The following is a 16,411-nucleotide window of genomic DNA, read 5'->3' on the forward strand; positions in this document are numbered from 1 at the left end:
AAGAACTCACTCAGAAATGACTCATTTCGGATAAATTTTACGCTGGTTATTATGTGGCAACCGGTATGAACTCGTTCTTGTACAAAACTTATTCGGATGTCATGTAAAAGGCCCCTAAAAGTCTTTATTCCCAGAGCATCACGCTTTGCACGCCTGTCTGAATACTAAAAATTTCAGCAGCGTTGAAGCAACAACCCGCTTTTAACTGCTTCGCTGCCGCTGAAACAACGATTAGTGAAGAAAGCACATATTTTAACATTTCCAATTCAACGTAAACAAAAATCTTTATAAATGGTAAATTTCACTTGTGTCGGTATCAATTATTGCGTGACTAGCTTATGATATAAATGAGGGAAGGGGAAAACACAACGCAAAACCTGAGCTCCTGTCATAAAGTAATACCCAGGCGTAATATAATTATCGAAACGGCTAATAAAATCATAAATAAACAAGGTAAGAGTGTTACGTTAGATTTTTTTACAAATTGTAGTGATTTATGCCAATTAACGGTGGCGACAAGTAGGCGCGCCATGTACATTTCATAATCGCTATCAAGTAAATTTTGCCGGACTTTGAGTTCGTCTCAAGATAGAACAACACAAATACACAAGGAAATTTTTAAAGTAACTTTATGACCATCCTTTTGTCTTATAAAAGCTTGAAGCTCAGTAGATTGTGTTATATCGGTCATTGTTAAAACTGTCTTTGTTTTGATGCTACTTTTCGACATAGGAAGAGTATGTCGGACAAAAATATTCACCAAAAAAAAAATAATCCTTTGCCAGCTTCAATAACGACAGGGGATTAAGTTTAGATGATAAAACAAAGGATTATGTTAACAGAAATACCGTAGGTCTAGCAATTTCGTTACATGAGGTCACACAACTCGGGTAATATTCACGGTGAAAATTTGCATATTTGAGCGGTCGAACAAAAAAAGTAATTTCTCGAAAAGTAATATATATTTTCACAAAAAAACTACACCACAATTATAAGAACATATTGGGCTACAAATATGAAAGTAGGAGAGAAAACGAAGTTTGAGCGACTTGCCACAATACTTCAAATTTGTTCGATGGATGCTGACATCCTCTCTTTTGTCCGCGTAAAAATTTGCGCTATTAAGAGGCAATCTCTGTAAGAGCGGTCCAGGGCATTTCGCATCGGAAAAAAGTTTTCCCTCAAATTTTACCCAATAAACTATCTTTGGTAACAAGTAAATAAAACCACATTAGTTTTTGGAAATACCTCAAAATAAAATTTTTAGAGCTCTCAAAAGTCAAAGCTGCAAAAGGCCCTTTTTTGACCTCTTGCGACATCGAAAATTTCAAATGTTGAATAGCCCGGTCCTCGTATCACACCGCATGCAACAAAAAATATTTTGTATTCTTAAAGTGTGTGATATATAAGGTGTATAAAATGCATTTCAATTTTGATATTCGTTTATTCAGAGGCTCGTCATAATTTATTTAAAAACACTCGTTGGACAGCTTTCTGAAATTGGTTAAAAGTACTCTTTCTTTCTCGATTGATATTGCTCAAGTCCAGACCAGACCATTAAAAACTCCGCTTGATTTCTGCTAATAAGATGTTTGGCTGCAGAAAAATATAAAAACATCTTGCACTTATTGATTTTCTTCGCCGAGGTGACTTCGAACTTTTAGCGATATTGCAAGCATGACAGCCGATTATGCAAACTAGTTCATTGAGCAAACTTCGGCCGTTTTATGTGAGTAGCTCAATAAATCTTAGAAGTAGAAAATATAATAGAAAATATAGTAGACAGAGCTTTAAGACCACACCGATTAATACCTTAAACATTTTAAAAGGCCAAAATTTGACAAATTTTATTATCTCCTGACGAAAGACGTCAACAACAACGTATCGAATATCATAATTTGATTAGCGCTCGCAAACCCCTTTTTTAAAAATTTGGCTTCTGTTATTTCATATTTGAGTTCTGATGGCTTACGCTATTCAAACCTGTATGAACATTTCAAAACCAAACTACAGGATTCTATTTAGTGTAACCGGCGATAACAGCACACACTGAAATACACCGTGACCACTGTCACATAATTCAATTGTACATGTGTAATTATCCTCATTTGCTTCTCCCTTCTTAATAAAGCAGCGATAACATCGCCTTTTGGATCCGAATTCTGGTCGGCAGGAATAAGAGAAATTTTGTCTGCACACCTGTCTTTATGAAAGTTTCTATTCAGAACTCTAGGGAGTTCTTGTGGAAAAGGACCACGCGATTTTTGAGGAAATAAATTATTACGTTACGTGTGACCTCATTTTTCCAACAATTAGCTATATCTATACTGTAAAGTGCGTAATTATATTAGCTGTAATTCATATTTCTCTTTCGGTACTGGTTTGCTTGGGATTAATAACACTAAATTCTTGAAGCGGTATTCGCCAAAAGAAGTCCTGTTTTCAGTCGCGTTCTTCAGAAACTTCGTTAGAAGACTCACGAGGAGTTTCCGGTTTGTTTAACTTGCCTCAGAGTACTGACTCAATAAAGAGTCATCTCTGCTTAATCCATTTGTCAAAAGAGAGTTTCACAGAAGGAGAGCTTATCTTTGCAAGGGCTGGCCTGTTCGATGTAGAAGACTCAGTTATGGCAAAATGTGGGTCTACGCAAAGCATAGGCACACTTATGGGAAGTTCTGGCGCTAAAGTTCAGCGTGCCAGTATCCGACACACCCTGGTAGCGATTCCAAAGGGCTAAAGAACCGGTATTCTGTCAATTTGCAAAAGTCAAAGGCCATTTCTAAGATGTATGGTGTTATATAGAGGTTTACACGATACTGCAGCTGAGGGGGCGGATGGTTTCAAGGATTTTCTCCAAATTATAGACGAATTGGAAAGCGTTGGAGCAGAAAAGGACTAGTGTAAAGAGTTCGGAAGAGGCTTCAGGAGAGCAAGTTGTATTTGAAGACTACATACCGTAATCACTGCGAAGAGGACGATAGCAAATGTGCCGATCACTGTAGGGTCTTTGCACTGAGCTATGCTGGTGACACTGAAGTTCAGAAAGTATGCAGTCACAGTCACAACGTGAAGTGTGAGGATTGTGAGATGTTGAAGAGTGTTCTTGAAGAAGTAAAAGGCGCTATTTCTGAGTACACAATGCAATTGGGTAGGTTTCAAGCGGAAGACTATCTGTATGAAGCAAAAAATGCTGCCGCTAAGACCTTTGAATGGAGAGGATATATCCTGAGAGCAGAAACCAGGATCAGTACGAGCTGCAAATTTTCGATACTTTGGAGGGAGATGAAGCATTTATAATAGTTGACTGGAGAATGAAGCTCATAGCGATGAAGTTCCGGGAAAAGCAAGCAGAATGGTTTCCCTAGAGGGAAATCAATTGGCAAGTGAGTAGCGCTGTTGTAAGACAGGAGGAAAGCCTGGAAGTAACCTGATACGTAGACCTTCTTAACAGCTGTAAAAAAGACTGGTTTTCAGTGCTGTCAGTCCTAGAAAATCTCTTTGTCACCATAAAGTTAAGAAAATTCAGGAATAAAAAAGGCCCTTTATCAGATCGGATGAAGCAGGTTGCTATCACAACAGTAAGCTAGTATCAACTCTACGAGGGCTCGGACATCACGATTGCCACTTTCAGCAACTTACACAAAAGGGCCTGCGCGTTTGGAGAGCGTTTAATGTTGGGTCTGGAAAGTTTATTCGGTAAAATTAAAATTGCAATTTTTCCACAGAAAAAATGACGGATCTGGTGAAGGAGATTCCATTTTTCCCCACTACTGCTCGACGAACCGCATCAGCAGGAGAAAGCAATGATGGCAACGACGGTAGTTCCTATCAATGCCCTGAACCTGGTTGCGATGAAGATTTTAAGAAGCAGGCCGACCTTGACTTCCATATGAACTAGCTAGTTCATCATGTAAGTCCTGTGCCTGCGAGCATGACTTAAAGTCTTTATGACAAAGTGAAGAGGTAGTGGGTTCATTACTTTCAGTCATTGTCATTAGAGGGTGAAAGTTCGACTGAACTGGTTGCAGTGGCCACAGAACCCTTGACAAGTACATCAAAGCTTCCCATGGGATGGGCTCTTCATAAGAGAGGTGCAAGTGAACGGCTTTCGCAAAACGTCAGGCGGTACTTGAAACAGAAATTTAATATCGGATGAGACACTGGCAGAAACCAAACCCAGTGAAAGTAGCAAAGGATATGCGAACTGCTTGCACAATAGATGGAGAGAGAATGTTCGATAGAACAGAGTGGTTATCCAACATACAGATTCAGGGTTTCTTCTCGAGATTGTGCCTTAAACAGCAATCTAAATACAACAAGAATCGGATGATGCCACCGACGCAGACGACCACTTGATAGAAGCATCCGCGTCTGATGTAGACGAAGGGTGTTTGAGAGAGGCGAGGAACACAGTAATGGATGAGATAGATTGAAACATCCATTCATGTTTGATATCTATGATGTGTGCTCGTTGGCAAGAGAAGCAAGGTTGTCTAGTCTCAAAGTCAAGATGCTAAGACACATATGCGAACATTTTGAGCTCGCATTCAAAATGCAAGATACAAATGCAGCACCTCTTGCAAAAATGGAGGAAATGATTTCAGAGTGCAGTTGTTATGCAATCTAGTTATGACGTCCACCCGTTATGCGAATGCGATATCTTTTTTTACAAGAACTCTTCAAACTTATGAACAGAGACTGTTATGCAGACAGATGTGACGACCAAATATCATTTTTTCCCTTTCAGCGAGAAATCCGAGAAATCGCTGCTTTATTTAGACGTGAGAAGTATTCAGGACAATTACACGATGGAATTACGTGACAGAGTCACTGGTCACGGTGAATTTAGTGTGTGCTGTTATCGCCGGTTACACTAAATAGAATCCTGTAGTTTAATTTTGAAATGTTCATACAGGTTTGAATAGCGTAAGCCATCAGAACTCAAATATGAAATAACAGAAGCCAAATTTTTAAAAAAGGGGTTTGCGAGCGCTAATCAAATTATGATATTCGATACGTTGTTGTTGACGTCTTTCGTCACGAGATAATAAAATTTGTCAAATTTTGGCCTTTTAAAATGCTTAAAGTATTAATCGGTGTGGTTTAAAGCTCTGTCCTACTATATTTTCTACTTAAAATGGTTAAAATCTAAGATTTATTGAGCTACTCACATAAAACGGTCGGAGTTTGCTCAATGAACTAATTTGCATAATCGGCTGTCACGCTTGCAAAATCGCTAAAAGTTCGAAGTCACCTCGGCGAAGAAAATCAATAAGTGCAAGATGTTTTTATATTTTTCTGCAGCCAAACATCTTATTAGCAGAAATCAAGCGGAGTTTTTAATGGTCTGGTCTGGACTTGAGCAATATCAATCGAGAAAGAAAGAGTACTTTTAACCAATTTCAGAAAGCTGTCCAACGAGTGTTTTTAAATAAATTATGACGAGTCTCTGAATAAACGAATATCAAAATTGAAATGCATTTTATACACCTTATATATCACACACTTTAAGAATACAAAATATTTTTTGTTGCATGCGGTGTGATACGAGGACCGGGCTATTCAACATTTGAAATTTTCGATGTCGCAAGAGGTCAAAAAAGGGCCTTTTGCAGCTTTGACTTTTGAGAGCTCTAAAAATTTTATTTTGAGGTATTTCCAAAAACTAATGTGGTTTTATTTACTTGTTACCAAAAATAGTTTATTGGGCAAAGTTTGAGGGAAAACTTTTTTCCGATGCGAAATGCCATGGATCGCTCTTACAGAGATCGCCTCTTAAAATGTTTAAACTGTCTATATGTTATCAAGTTAACTCCTTTGGAGAAAGTCGGAATTGAAATTTTTCGATATGCATAAACTAAACTGTGGTCACTTATGGCGACATGAGACACCCCCGAACGATACACATTCTCTGGCCGATTTGTGAAAATCAGATCAATTAAAGTAGTTGTAGAAGGTGTAATTCGAGTAGGTTCGTTAATGAGTTGTTCCAATCCATAAATGTCTGTTATGTTCAGAAGAGCTCTTACATTTCCATTGTCTTTGGATTGCAAGTCACAATTTAGATCCCCCATGAGAAAATGTTCTACGTTTTCAGAATCTAATTTGCCTAATAATGTGTTGATGTGCGTGAAAAGTTCATGGAGTGAATTTGGGGGTCTGTACCATGAAGTAATAACAAACGGTTTTGAGTTGTGTTTACGAATTTCAATTGATATTATTTCCAGGAGCTCACTGTCCAAATCTGTGCGTACAGAATAGCTTATGTTTGAACAAATGTAAAAGCATACGCCACCACCAAACCTGCCATTTGTTGACCTGTCACGGCGTATTATATCATAACCCTGGACTTTTACCTCCTGGTCAAAAATACTATCATTTAGCCTGGTCTCATTTATGGCTAGAACGTCGATGTTTTCTCAGAGAATAGCTAAGACTGCTTCTATAACTTATCAGTATGCCAATCCATACTACCAGAACACTCAGGATTACTAGTGACAGATACTCGTTTTAGTTTCCTCTCTATATACTATATTTGTTTTACTCCCTCTCCATTTGGGCCATTATTTGGGCAGTTGTATTTCTCCCAAATGGAAAATATATGTAGCTGCCCATTGACGGCCCACGAACTGTATTCGGTTGTCTTTATTGCGTGATATTAAGTGGTATTAATAGGTTAATAGAAGTTAATAGTTAGCGTGAATTGTAAATAGGATCGCGTTTCATATCTCGGCACGCTTTTGTTTGATCGTTCGTTCTGTTCACGTTATCGCTCCGTAGTTTTGTTTTTGTAATCCCAACCCTCCCCCCCCCTTGGCAGTTGTATTTCTCCCAAATGGAAAATATATGTAGCTGCCCATCAACGGCCCACGAACTGTATTCGGTTGTCTTTATTGCGTGATATTAACTAGCTGTTATTAGTTAAAAGAGCGTGCTCTATCAGAGTACAACACATAGAGCTGAGCTGCCACGCCATCTGCCAAATTGTACTCTGTCCGACCTTTTCCGAGACTTCTCTCTAGCTTTTTTTCGTCAACTGAAAGTGAAATTTCGAAACAAGCGAGACGGCAAGTAGCAACAGAAGAACCAAAGAAAGATTTGAAAACATGCTAAGCGCCGTAATTCACGTTATTATGACGTGTGCAGAGAAGAAAGTCCTCAAAGAGAGAACGAATTGGACTGTCCTAGTTTTGACAGTTTTCACGCTCAGTTAGATTGCAAGATTGCGAAAGTACTCAAGAAGTGGGGAGAAACACTCGACTGCCTCCCGTGTTTCTCCCTACGGAGCTCCGTACTTCTCGTGTTTCTCCCTACGGAGCTCCGTACGTCTCGTGTTTCTCCCCACACTTCTTTTGTGCTCTAGCCGCTTCCTGTGTGCTTAACAACAGAACAACAAGTTCTAGGCTCCTCAAGATCTTTGAGTTATACTGTGGGACCAGTCAATTTTTTTGTCTCGTGGGTGGGGTGGGTGAAGGATTTAAGATGGATCACATGGTTTTCAGGGGGGAACAGAGGGGGATCAGTCGTCGCCAGCAGAGTATGAAGGAGAAGATTAGAAAATTGACTGTCAATCAACTGCTAATGAAGGGATATTGTAAGAATATTGCAGCTCCTTAAGGGAGATCAAGAAAACTTCATTGTGACACAACTAAAATCCTTTGGCCCCTCCCCCAAGGGAGTTGCAAGTTTTTCCCGCGCTTCCCATGTCTCATGGGATAGCGTGCTCCCAGGTTAATTTTACTTTTGCCATTCATGATTTAAAGTACACATTGTGGTGATGTCATCAAATTTTTATGAGGAACACGCGATCAAATGAATTGATTTACACCTCCAGATAAGGTGAGAGGGATCGCTGAACAATCTATTTAAGTTATGACATACTTTATGCGGCCACCTATTCGGCTCGCTCGTTTTTGTACGAGGTATCGGCTAGGTAAATAGGCGTAGGAGTATTCAGTGTACGAAATGCATAAGCGAGAAGGCTTGAATGAGCGCTTTATAAAATGTAGGACGAAATTTATTGGGTCCAAACATTTTTTATGTAGCAAATAAAGCAATGCTTCAAGACATGCCTTTGTAAGTAAATAGGGTTGCCTAACTAATCTTGCGCCACGTTAAGAAAGCTGAAAAGAGGCACACTACTTCTAATGATCACTGCTCTTGTTCTGAAATGGGAAACCCCTTAGTGATATATCAATAAGTAATAAGTTTTGTGATGGAGTGGAATGGGGCCGGTTGAATATCATCTTGTCGAAATGGGTTGAAATATAAATAAGAGTTTTATTTTATGGTTTGGCATACTTTTCTGATTTTAGGATCAAATCTTTGTGCTTTAAAGTGTGTTGAGAAAAATTACAATAATTAAAATTTTCTTTTCAAGTGGCAGAACATTGACAAGGAGGTTACATATAGCTGGAAACAGCATACTCTTACATCTCATATCCTAGCCTATTCACACCAGAAAACATGTTTAGTTAAATTGGGTTTAACTGAATGAAAATATGAAACAGAGAATTGAAAACTAAAATTTCAGTAGGACTCAAGTAATTGTTAACTTTTATTTGCAATGTGCTGCATGTATAGTTGACAAAATTTGCTTTAAGCAGAGGCTGCCTTCTATTAAGAAAAATATTTTGAGCCATGTTCAACTAAAACATTTTAAGACATGCGTCAGCTCTTGAGTGAATGGGATATTGGAGAAATGTCACAGAATTCCAGAACCTTCAATAACTTTAACTGAATGAACAAAATGAAACTATAAAAATAATGTTACCCCTTGGCTCCTGCCTACTCACGTGAGTTTTTAGTGAAATACGAATACATTTGTGGCATTTTGATTTAATGAATTTTTTCAGTGGGAACTAATGTATATAAATTAAGGGCGATTATACAATTCTGAAATCATTTGTAAACTTTTTTACAGGATATCATCTGAATAACCAAGCTGCTGTCATGAAGATAACCCCCGTGTTAGAGGAATGGAGGCAGTCAACCAAAGGTGGTCGTTCCACTCTCATGAGACAGATGGCTATAGAGCTGTCTAGACTAGAAAATGTAGAAGTTTGTATTTTAATTCCAAGTGCCAGTCCAGAGGATAAAGAAGATGCTCAAAGATATAACATCAAGGTTTTTGAAGCTAAAAAATATCCAGGCTATGAACCAGTTGATTGTCTGCAGTTTCCTCCGGAAGGATTTAGTACTGACGTTATCATTGGTTATGGCATTAAGCTTGGATGTCACGTACAGGTCCTTAAGAATAACCTTGGCTGTAAATGGGTACATGTGGTCCTAAGAAATGCAGAAGAAACAGTATTATTCCAGAAAACCCCAGGTGCCATTTACAAAAGGGCAGAAACAGCATGAAACTGAGATAAAATTGTGTGAAAATGCTGACATGGTTATAACAGTTGGCTCTCAGCTCTATGAGACCTTTAATTCTGCTCTGCATCAGTGTAAGAAAGATCATATATTCAATCTTATACCTGGCATTTTTAATGAGACGTTTGGTGTGCAGAAGCAATACCGAGCTTCAAAGAACTTTGAAATCTTAGTATTCGGTGGAGGGAACACTGGAGACTTTGAACATAAAGGTCTGCATGGTGCTGTCAAAGCTGTGGCACAGCTTAAAAAGTATGAGCCATCATCCATTCTCAAAGTTGTTGGTGCCCCTGAGGGAGAACAAGAGAAACTGGCTGAGAGGTTGAAAGGTTTTGGGATCTCTCGTAGTCATCTGATTGTGAAAAGTTCTAATGAAGAAAGAACAAAACTGGCTCAGCTATTTTCAAAAGTGGATCTTGTTTTAATGCCTTCAGGTACTGGAGCATTTGGTCTCACAGCTTTGGAGGCATTGTCAGCAGGTGTACCAATCCTTGTTACCTATTGTTCTGGCTTGGCAGAGGCTTTAGAGGAAGTACCTTTAGGGCATGGATGCATAGTAGATCAAGAAACTGATTGGGTTGTACAAATCAAGCGAGCACGAAAACATCAAAAAACTAGATTAGAAGAGGCAAGCACGCTACGCAACATGTATAAAGAAAAATACTGTTGGAGGGACCAATGTGCTGCTTTTGTAAAGAGGCTTATGGCCTTGCATTCAGGTTGAAATTTTAATTTTATGTGCATTTAACTGAAGTACAAGAATTCAGCAATTATCTAAGTAGCTGCTTAGCACAAATCTGTTTATCATTTTGAAATAGGCTCCATGACTTGAATTAATATAAGAGTGAAATAAAAAAAGTATACATAAATTAAGAGCTGTTGTGTATCATGCAACTTAGGTCATTGCTGATTTCAAGATAATATAATGAATGTTTTGGTGCAAAAATGTTTTGATTTTCATGTGCTCATGCCACCAAACCTTAAAATGGACATAGAAATGATACCACATGACAAACTTGCTACAAAAATATGCAACAAGTATTTATCACAGTTATGTCTAAAAGAAGGTTTTGGAATCTTGTACTCAGGCTGGAAAAACAACATTACTTCCAGTGAATATAAAATCCCTTCAGTTTGATTACATCATAGGTCATGTCAGATAGCATGATACATGACACATGTTTGCTTATACGTCAGTGTCTAATAAGCTGTAGCTGTCGAAAATCTCCAGCAAAGAAAGCAATTCAGGGTCATTCAGGTCAAATTCAGAAAACTGACATGTAATAACTTTCATTGAGATCCAATGTTCCCCCAATAAAATAAAGGTACCAGAAAATGAACAAGAATGTTAAATTTTGGCACAGTTGGAAAATTAAACCAGGGTTTCTGATCCTCTTGATTAACCTCAGAGAAGATGGGAGCAACACGATGAAGGGCAGGAGTCAGGAGGCAAAGGGGCACAAAAGTACGAGAGGTGGGAGAATGTGGCATGGGAAGCGGGAGACTCTGACCACCCCGTCCTCTCCCACAGACAAGTGAGTAATTACCAGCCACTCGCTTTCGAGCTGAATGCCTTTTACCTTGGGACTCCTGTTGCATTTCCACAGCACGTTCTGTTAGATGTCAATAAACAAATTGCACAAGGCTGACTAATTAAAGCATCAGTGTGACTGTCATTCATCTAAGCCCCACATGAGTAAAACATGTTGGTGCAATTGTACTTCAACTCATATCATTACAATGGAACAAAGGAGTTAAAACCTGTATAGTGTTAATTAAGCTTTGTAAGTAACTGTGATTATATATTTTTGTGGCAAGCTTGTTATTTGTTGTAATTTCTATGTACATTTTCTAGGCTTGGTGCCTTTGAGCATATGAAAATCAAAACATCTTTGCACTAAAACATACATAGAGTGCTGAAATAAGCAATGATCTAAATTTCACAGATACGAAACAGCCCCTAATTTCTTCCAACATTTTGAATTTCACTATTGTATTAATTTATGTCATGGTGCCAAAAAAACATTAGTATGTTAATTTTGTTAAAATGTTATGTACTATGTAGCTCTATATAAAAAGGATCCAGTTTGTTAATAACAATAGGGCATATTTAAAAAATTGACAAGTGAGTAATTACCAGTCACTCGCTTTCGAACTGAATGCCTTTTCCCTTGGGACTCCTGTTGCATTTCCTCAGCATGTCCTGTTAGATGTCGATGAACAAATAGCACAAATTGCGCAAAGACAACTCATCAAAACATCATTATGACTGATTCATCTAAGCCCCAGTTGAGTAAAACATGTTAGTGCAGAAAAGAAGAAAGGGAGCAACACAATGAAGGGTGGGAGTCGGGAGGCAAAGGGGCACAAAAGTACGGGAGGCAGGAAAATGTGGTACGGAAGTGGGAGACTCTGACCCCCCTGTCCCCCCCACAGACAAGTGAGTAATTACCAGCCACTCGCTTTCGAGCTGAATGCCTTTTGCCTTGGGACTCCTGTTGCATTTCCTCAGCATGTCCTGTTAGATGTCAATAAACAAATTGTATAAAGATGACTAATCAAAGTATCAATGTGACTGTCATTCATCTAAGCCCCACGTGAGTAAAACATGTTGGTGCAGTTGTACTTCAACTCACATCATTACAATGGAACAAAGGAGTTAAAACCTGTATGGTGTTAAGCCTTGTAAGTAACTGTAATTATATATTTTTGTGGCATTAAGCTTGTTATTGTTGTTACATTTTCTAGGCTTGGTGCCTTTGAGCACATGAAAATCAAAACATCTTTGCACTAAAACATACATAGAGTGCTGAAATCAGCAATGATCTAAATTTCAAAGATACAAAACAGCCCCTAATTTCTTCCAACATTTTGGAATTCATTATTGTATTATTTTACGTCATGATGCCAAAAAAATATCAGTATATTGATTTTGTTAAAATGTTATGTACCGGATGGAGTTTGTTCATAACACTAGGGCATGTTTAAAAAATAGACAAGTGAGTAGTTAACAGCCACTCGCTTTCGAACTGAATGCCTTTTGCCTTAGGACTCCTGTTGCATTTCCTCAGCACGTCCTGTTAGATGTCAATAAACGAATAGTACAAATTGCACAAAGACTACTTATCAAAATATCAGTGTGACTGTCATTCATCGAAGCCCCAATTGAGTAAAACATGTTAGTGCAGTTGTAGTCACATACTTCGCAGCCTTTTGAATTGCCTTGGGACTCCTCTTGCATTTCCTCAGCATGTCCTGTTAGATGTCGATAAACAAATAGCACAAATTACACAAAGACAACTCTCAAAGTATCAATGTGACTGTCATTATTCTAAGTTCCACCTGAGTAAAACATGTTGATGCAGTTGTACTTCAACTCATATCATTACAATGGAACTAAAGAGGTGAAACCTGTAACAGTGTTAAGCCTTGTAAGTAACTGTGATAAATACTTGTTGCATATTTTTGTAGCAAGTTTGTCATGTGGTATCATTTCTATGTCCATTTTAAGATTTGGTGGCTTTGAGCACATGAAAATCAAAACATTTTTGCACCAAAACATTCATTATATTATCCTGAAATCAGCAATGACCTAAGTTGCATGATAAAAAACAGCCCTTAATTTATGTCTACTTTTTTTATTTCACTCTTATATTAATTCAAGTCATGGTGCCTATTTCAAAATGATAAACAGATTTGTGCCAAGCAGCTACATGAAGATAACTGCTGAATTCTTGTACTTCAGTTAAATGCACATAAAATTAATATTTCAACCTGAATGCAAGGCCATAAGCCTCTTTACAAAGGCAGCACATTGGTCCCTCCAACAGTATTTTTTTTCATACACGTTGCGTAGCATGCTATCCTCTTCTAATCTAGTTTTTTGATGTTTTCGTGCTCGCTTGATTTGTACAACCCAATCAGTTTCTTGATCTACTATGCATCCATGCCCTAAAGGTACTTCCTCTAAAGCCTCTGCCAAGCTAGAACAATAGGTAATAAGGATTGGTACACCCGCTGACAATGCCTCCAAAGCTGTGAGACCAAATGCTCCAGTACCTGAAGGCATCAAAACAAGATCCACTTTTACAAAATAGCTGAGCCAGTTTTGTTCTTTCTTCATTAAAACTTTTCACAATCAGATGACTACAAGAGATCTCAAGGCCTTCCAACCTCTCAGCCAGTTCTCTTGTTCTCCCTCAGGGGCACCAACAACTTTGAGAATATAACATGGCTCATACTCATTAAGCTGTGCCACAGCTTTGGCAGCAACATGAAGACCTCTATGTTCAAAGTCTTCAGTGTTCCCTCTGCCAAACACTAAGATTTCAAAGTTCTTTGAAGCTCGGTATTGCTTCTGCACACCAAACGTCTCATTAAAAATGCCAGGTATAAGATTGAATATATGATCTTTCTTACACTGATGCAGAGCAGAATTAAAGGTCTCGTAGAGCTGAGAGCCAACTGTTATAACCATGTCAGCATTTTCACACAATTTTATCTCAGTTTCATGCTGTTTCTGACAACTGACAATTTAGAGTCTCCGCTTACCACTTGTGGAGGAAAATTCTGATTCTTTTTATATTGTCTTGAAACTTCGAGGATGTTCTGAGCGGCTAAGAAGCTGAGCGCATGACTCTCAAAACTTGATTCCCATCCACGTACAGCGCGGAGCAAGGCCTCTAAACACCACAACAGACAGGGGATTGTTTTGGGACCGGACAGTTTATTAAATGTATATATCATACGTAAATAACACTCTAGATTATTACATAACAAAGATATTAGACGAATACACTAAACCAACGGTCCAGTAATCAAGAATAAATTACAAACACGAATGAGATTAAGGTACAATCAAAACTGTTGATGGGAGGGAAACCAAAACTTTCTTAATGTTAGAAGAAATAAACTTGTTGCTTGCTTGCTTGCAAGATTACCAATAACACGTGCACATATAGCTACTATACTAATTTCGAAATTAAAACGCTTTAGCGTGGTGAACAGCCATTGGCTCTACCCAAGTCTTATGACTCATATGCTGGACAAATTGCTCAGTCTTGTAGAAAAGGGAAAGTACTTATTTGCACCCTGCCAGTACCCAGTCCAGGCCTCCCAGTCATCGATGTCTAGATTCATATTAATAGAGATTAATATTCACGAGAAATAGAACGCAGGTACGGTGTACACGCGAGATCACGTGCGCAGCTCATTGTTCCACGCAGCCTGGTGAGGTTGCGTGCGTGTGAACCCCTGCAAAATTAACAGGGGTTTTCCAAGCCGAGGATGTTCCCATTCTCTCATCTCCGACCCCCAAAGACGGTTTAAACTGCCAGATCGGAATTATAAATAACAAGATTTAAATACTGTACTAGAGCGGTAAAAAATGAACTTTTCTCCTATATAGGTCTGGCAGTCTTCACGCTCAAAGAGCCTGTAACTAATTCCAGTGAGGGAAACACGTTCCAATTCTAGTAACTCCTCAGACCTTTAAAAGAGTTCTGAAGTCAGTGATCTAGGTAAGATCTATGGGAAATCCCTCCTACAATTTCATCCTCTTTTTCCCAGTTCACGGTCTTCAACTTGTTTTTTCCTAATCTAAAATAAGTAAGTCAAAAGTTCCCATTTTAAGGCATTTCTTTGTTCCTTCACCGCTCGAATTTTCGACCACTGAGAGTATGTAACATGCGTCATGCACATTGCAAAGATAACAGCTATCTTGAAAGCTTCCCGTAAAGCGGAAACATCGCTTCTCGCTCACTGAAGAAAGATCAGTAGCAAATCTACTGCTTTACAGGGAAACGACAGAAATGGTATATTCCAGACGAACGTGTCGTTTGAAGTACTATTTCCAAAACGAGAGCAAATGTTTCAACGGGGTCTCCAAACACCAAGAAACAAATGAAAGCACGAGGTGTTTGGATACCCCGATGAAACACGAAGCACGAGTTTTGGAAATAACTTCTCATGATCACTCTTAAAGAAATAATAAACAAAGGCTTCCAATTAGAATTGTTTGCCGTGTAACATTCCTTCCTCGATAATTTCAATATCAATGATGTTTTTTACCGGCGTAATTAATTTGTATTTATGGTACGATTTAATTTATTCTGAGATGCGAAAGTTGTTGGAGTTGCCAGCATTTACAAGTTATCGTTTAGTCAGGATGTATACCGCAACAAAGTCGGTCGAGAGATTTCGGCTGCCGAAAAGTGTGGAGGATGAGAAGAAAAGTGTTGATAATGCAGTACCGAAATCAAAAGCTTGTAAAACCAAATGGTCGTGTAAGGTTTTCGAGGAATGGAAACAGAATCGATCAGTGAAGTCCTGTACTTTGGAACCCGGCGGCCTTTTTACGACGAAAGACTTTGAATAAGGAGTACAAACTCTGGACACGGCCATTACAGATGTGTCTGCATGCAGTGTGAACTACTGGATGCCGAAGTTCGTTCAAGAAGTAAGCAACTCTTCTGTGTAGAAAAAAAATTTTCTATTTTCGAACATGCCAAGTCTAATGATTGTGAGGTAAATGTTTTTTAAATTGGCTTAAATAAGAAAATGAAACATTGTAAAGGTAAGGTTACTTGTGAGTAATTAATTTTCATTGATTTTGTGCAAGTTGTCATCGTGCATATGGCAATCGCTACAAATATTGAAGTACACTGAAGCACTATGATGAAAAAAAAAATTAAAGAAATAAAATAGCTGTTACTTGAAAAATACAAACAAGCTTGTCACTGGATGGCTTTCGTTCCATGTCGAAAAAAACAATGGTCACTTTTTCACCTCAGGATCTTCTTGATAATAATAGTAATAATAATAATAATGATGATAATGACAATGATAATGATGATAATGATAATGATGTCGATGAAGATGATGATGATGATGATAACAAATAAATAAAAAGCTGCTGTTTTATGAGTTTTAGTCGACTAAGTCAGTCCCGCGCTCTCACAGTAGTGAAAATTGTTGGAAAACTGACTGCCTTCAGCAGGCTCACTCGAAGAAATTTCTTGGGAAATCTAACAAT

The 16,411-nt window shown here is 38.3% G+C and overlaps 1 protein-coding gene and 1 pseudogene across 1 annotated transcript; one reads left to right on the top strand and one right to left on the bottom strand.

Moving 5' to 3' along the window:
- Positions 1-5,759: 5,759 nt before the first annotated feature.
- LOC136277549 (uncharacterized) lies at positions 5,760-8,832 on the bottom strand. The gene is made up of 2 exons (XM_066159894.1): positions 8,796-8,832; positions 5,760-6,418 (listed from the first exon to the last, which is right to left on the bottom strand). Exons 1-2 carry the CDS (start codon positions 8,830-8,832, stop codon positions 5,760-5,762), a joined length of 696 nt encoding a protein of 231 aa, XP_066015991.1.
- A 120-nt stretch (positions 8,833-8,952) lies between these two features.
- LOC136277555 (D-inositol 3-phosphate glycosyltransferase-like) lies at positions 8,953-10,102 on the top strand (annotated as a pseudogene).
- Positions 10,103-16,411: the final 6,309 nt, after the last annotated feature.

Source organism: Pocillopora verrucosa, chromosome 1, assembly GCF_036669915.1.
Source record: "Pocillopora verrucosa isolate sample1 chromosome 1, ASM3666991v2, whole genome shotgun sequence".
Taxonomy (NCBI): domain Eukaryota; kingdom Metazoa; phylum Cnidaria; class Anthozoa; order Scleractinia; family Pocilloporidae; genus Pocillopora; species Pocillopora verrucosa.

Excerpts from the sequence above, each read along its gene's own strand:
- LOC136277549 (XM_066159894.1), bottom strand. The coding sequence starts at position 8,832 with ATGCCACAAATGTATTCGTATTTCACTAAAAACTCAC. Across the intron at positions 6,419-8,795 it reads GTATTTCACTAAAAACTCAC|AAAACATCGACGTTCTAGCC; the intron begins GTGAGTAGGCAG and ends CTATTCTCTGAG.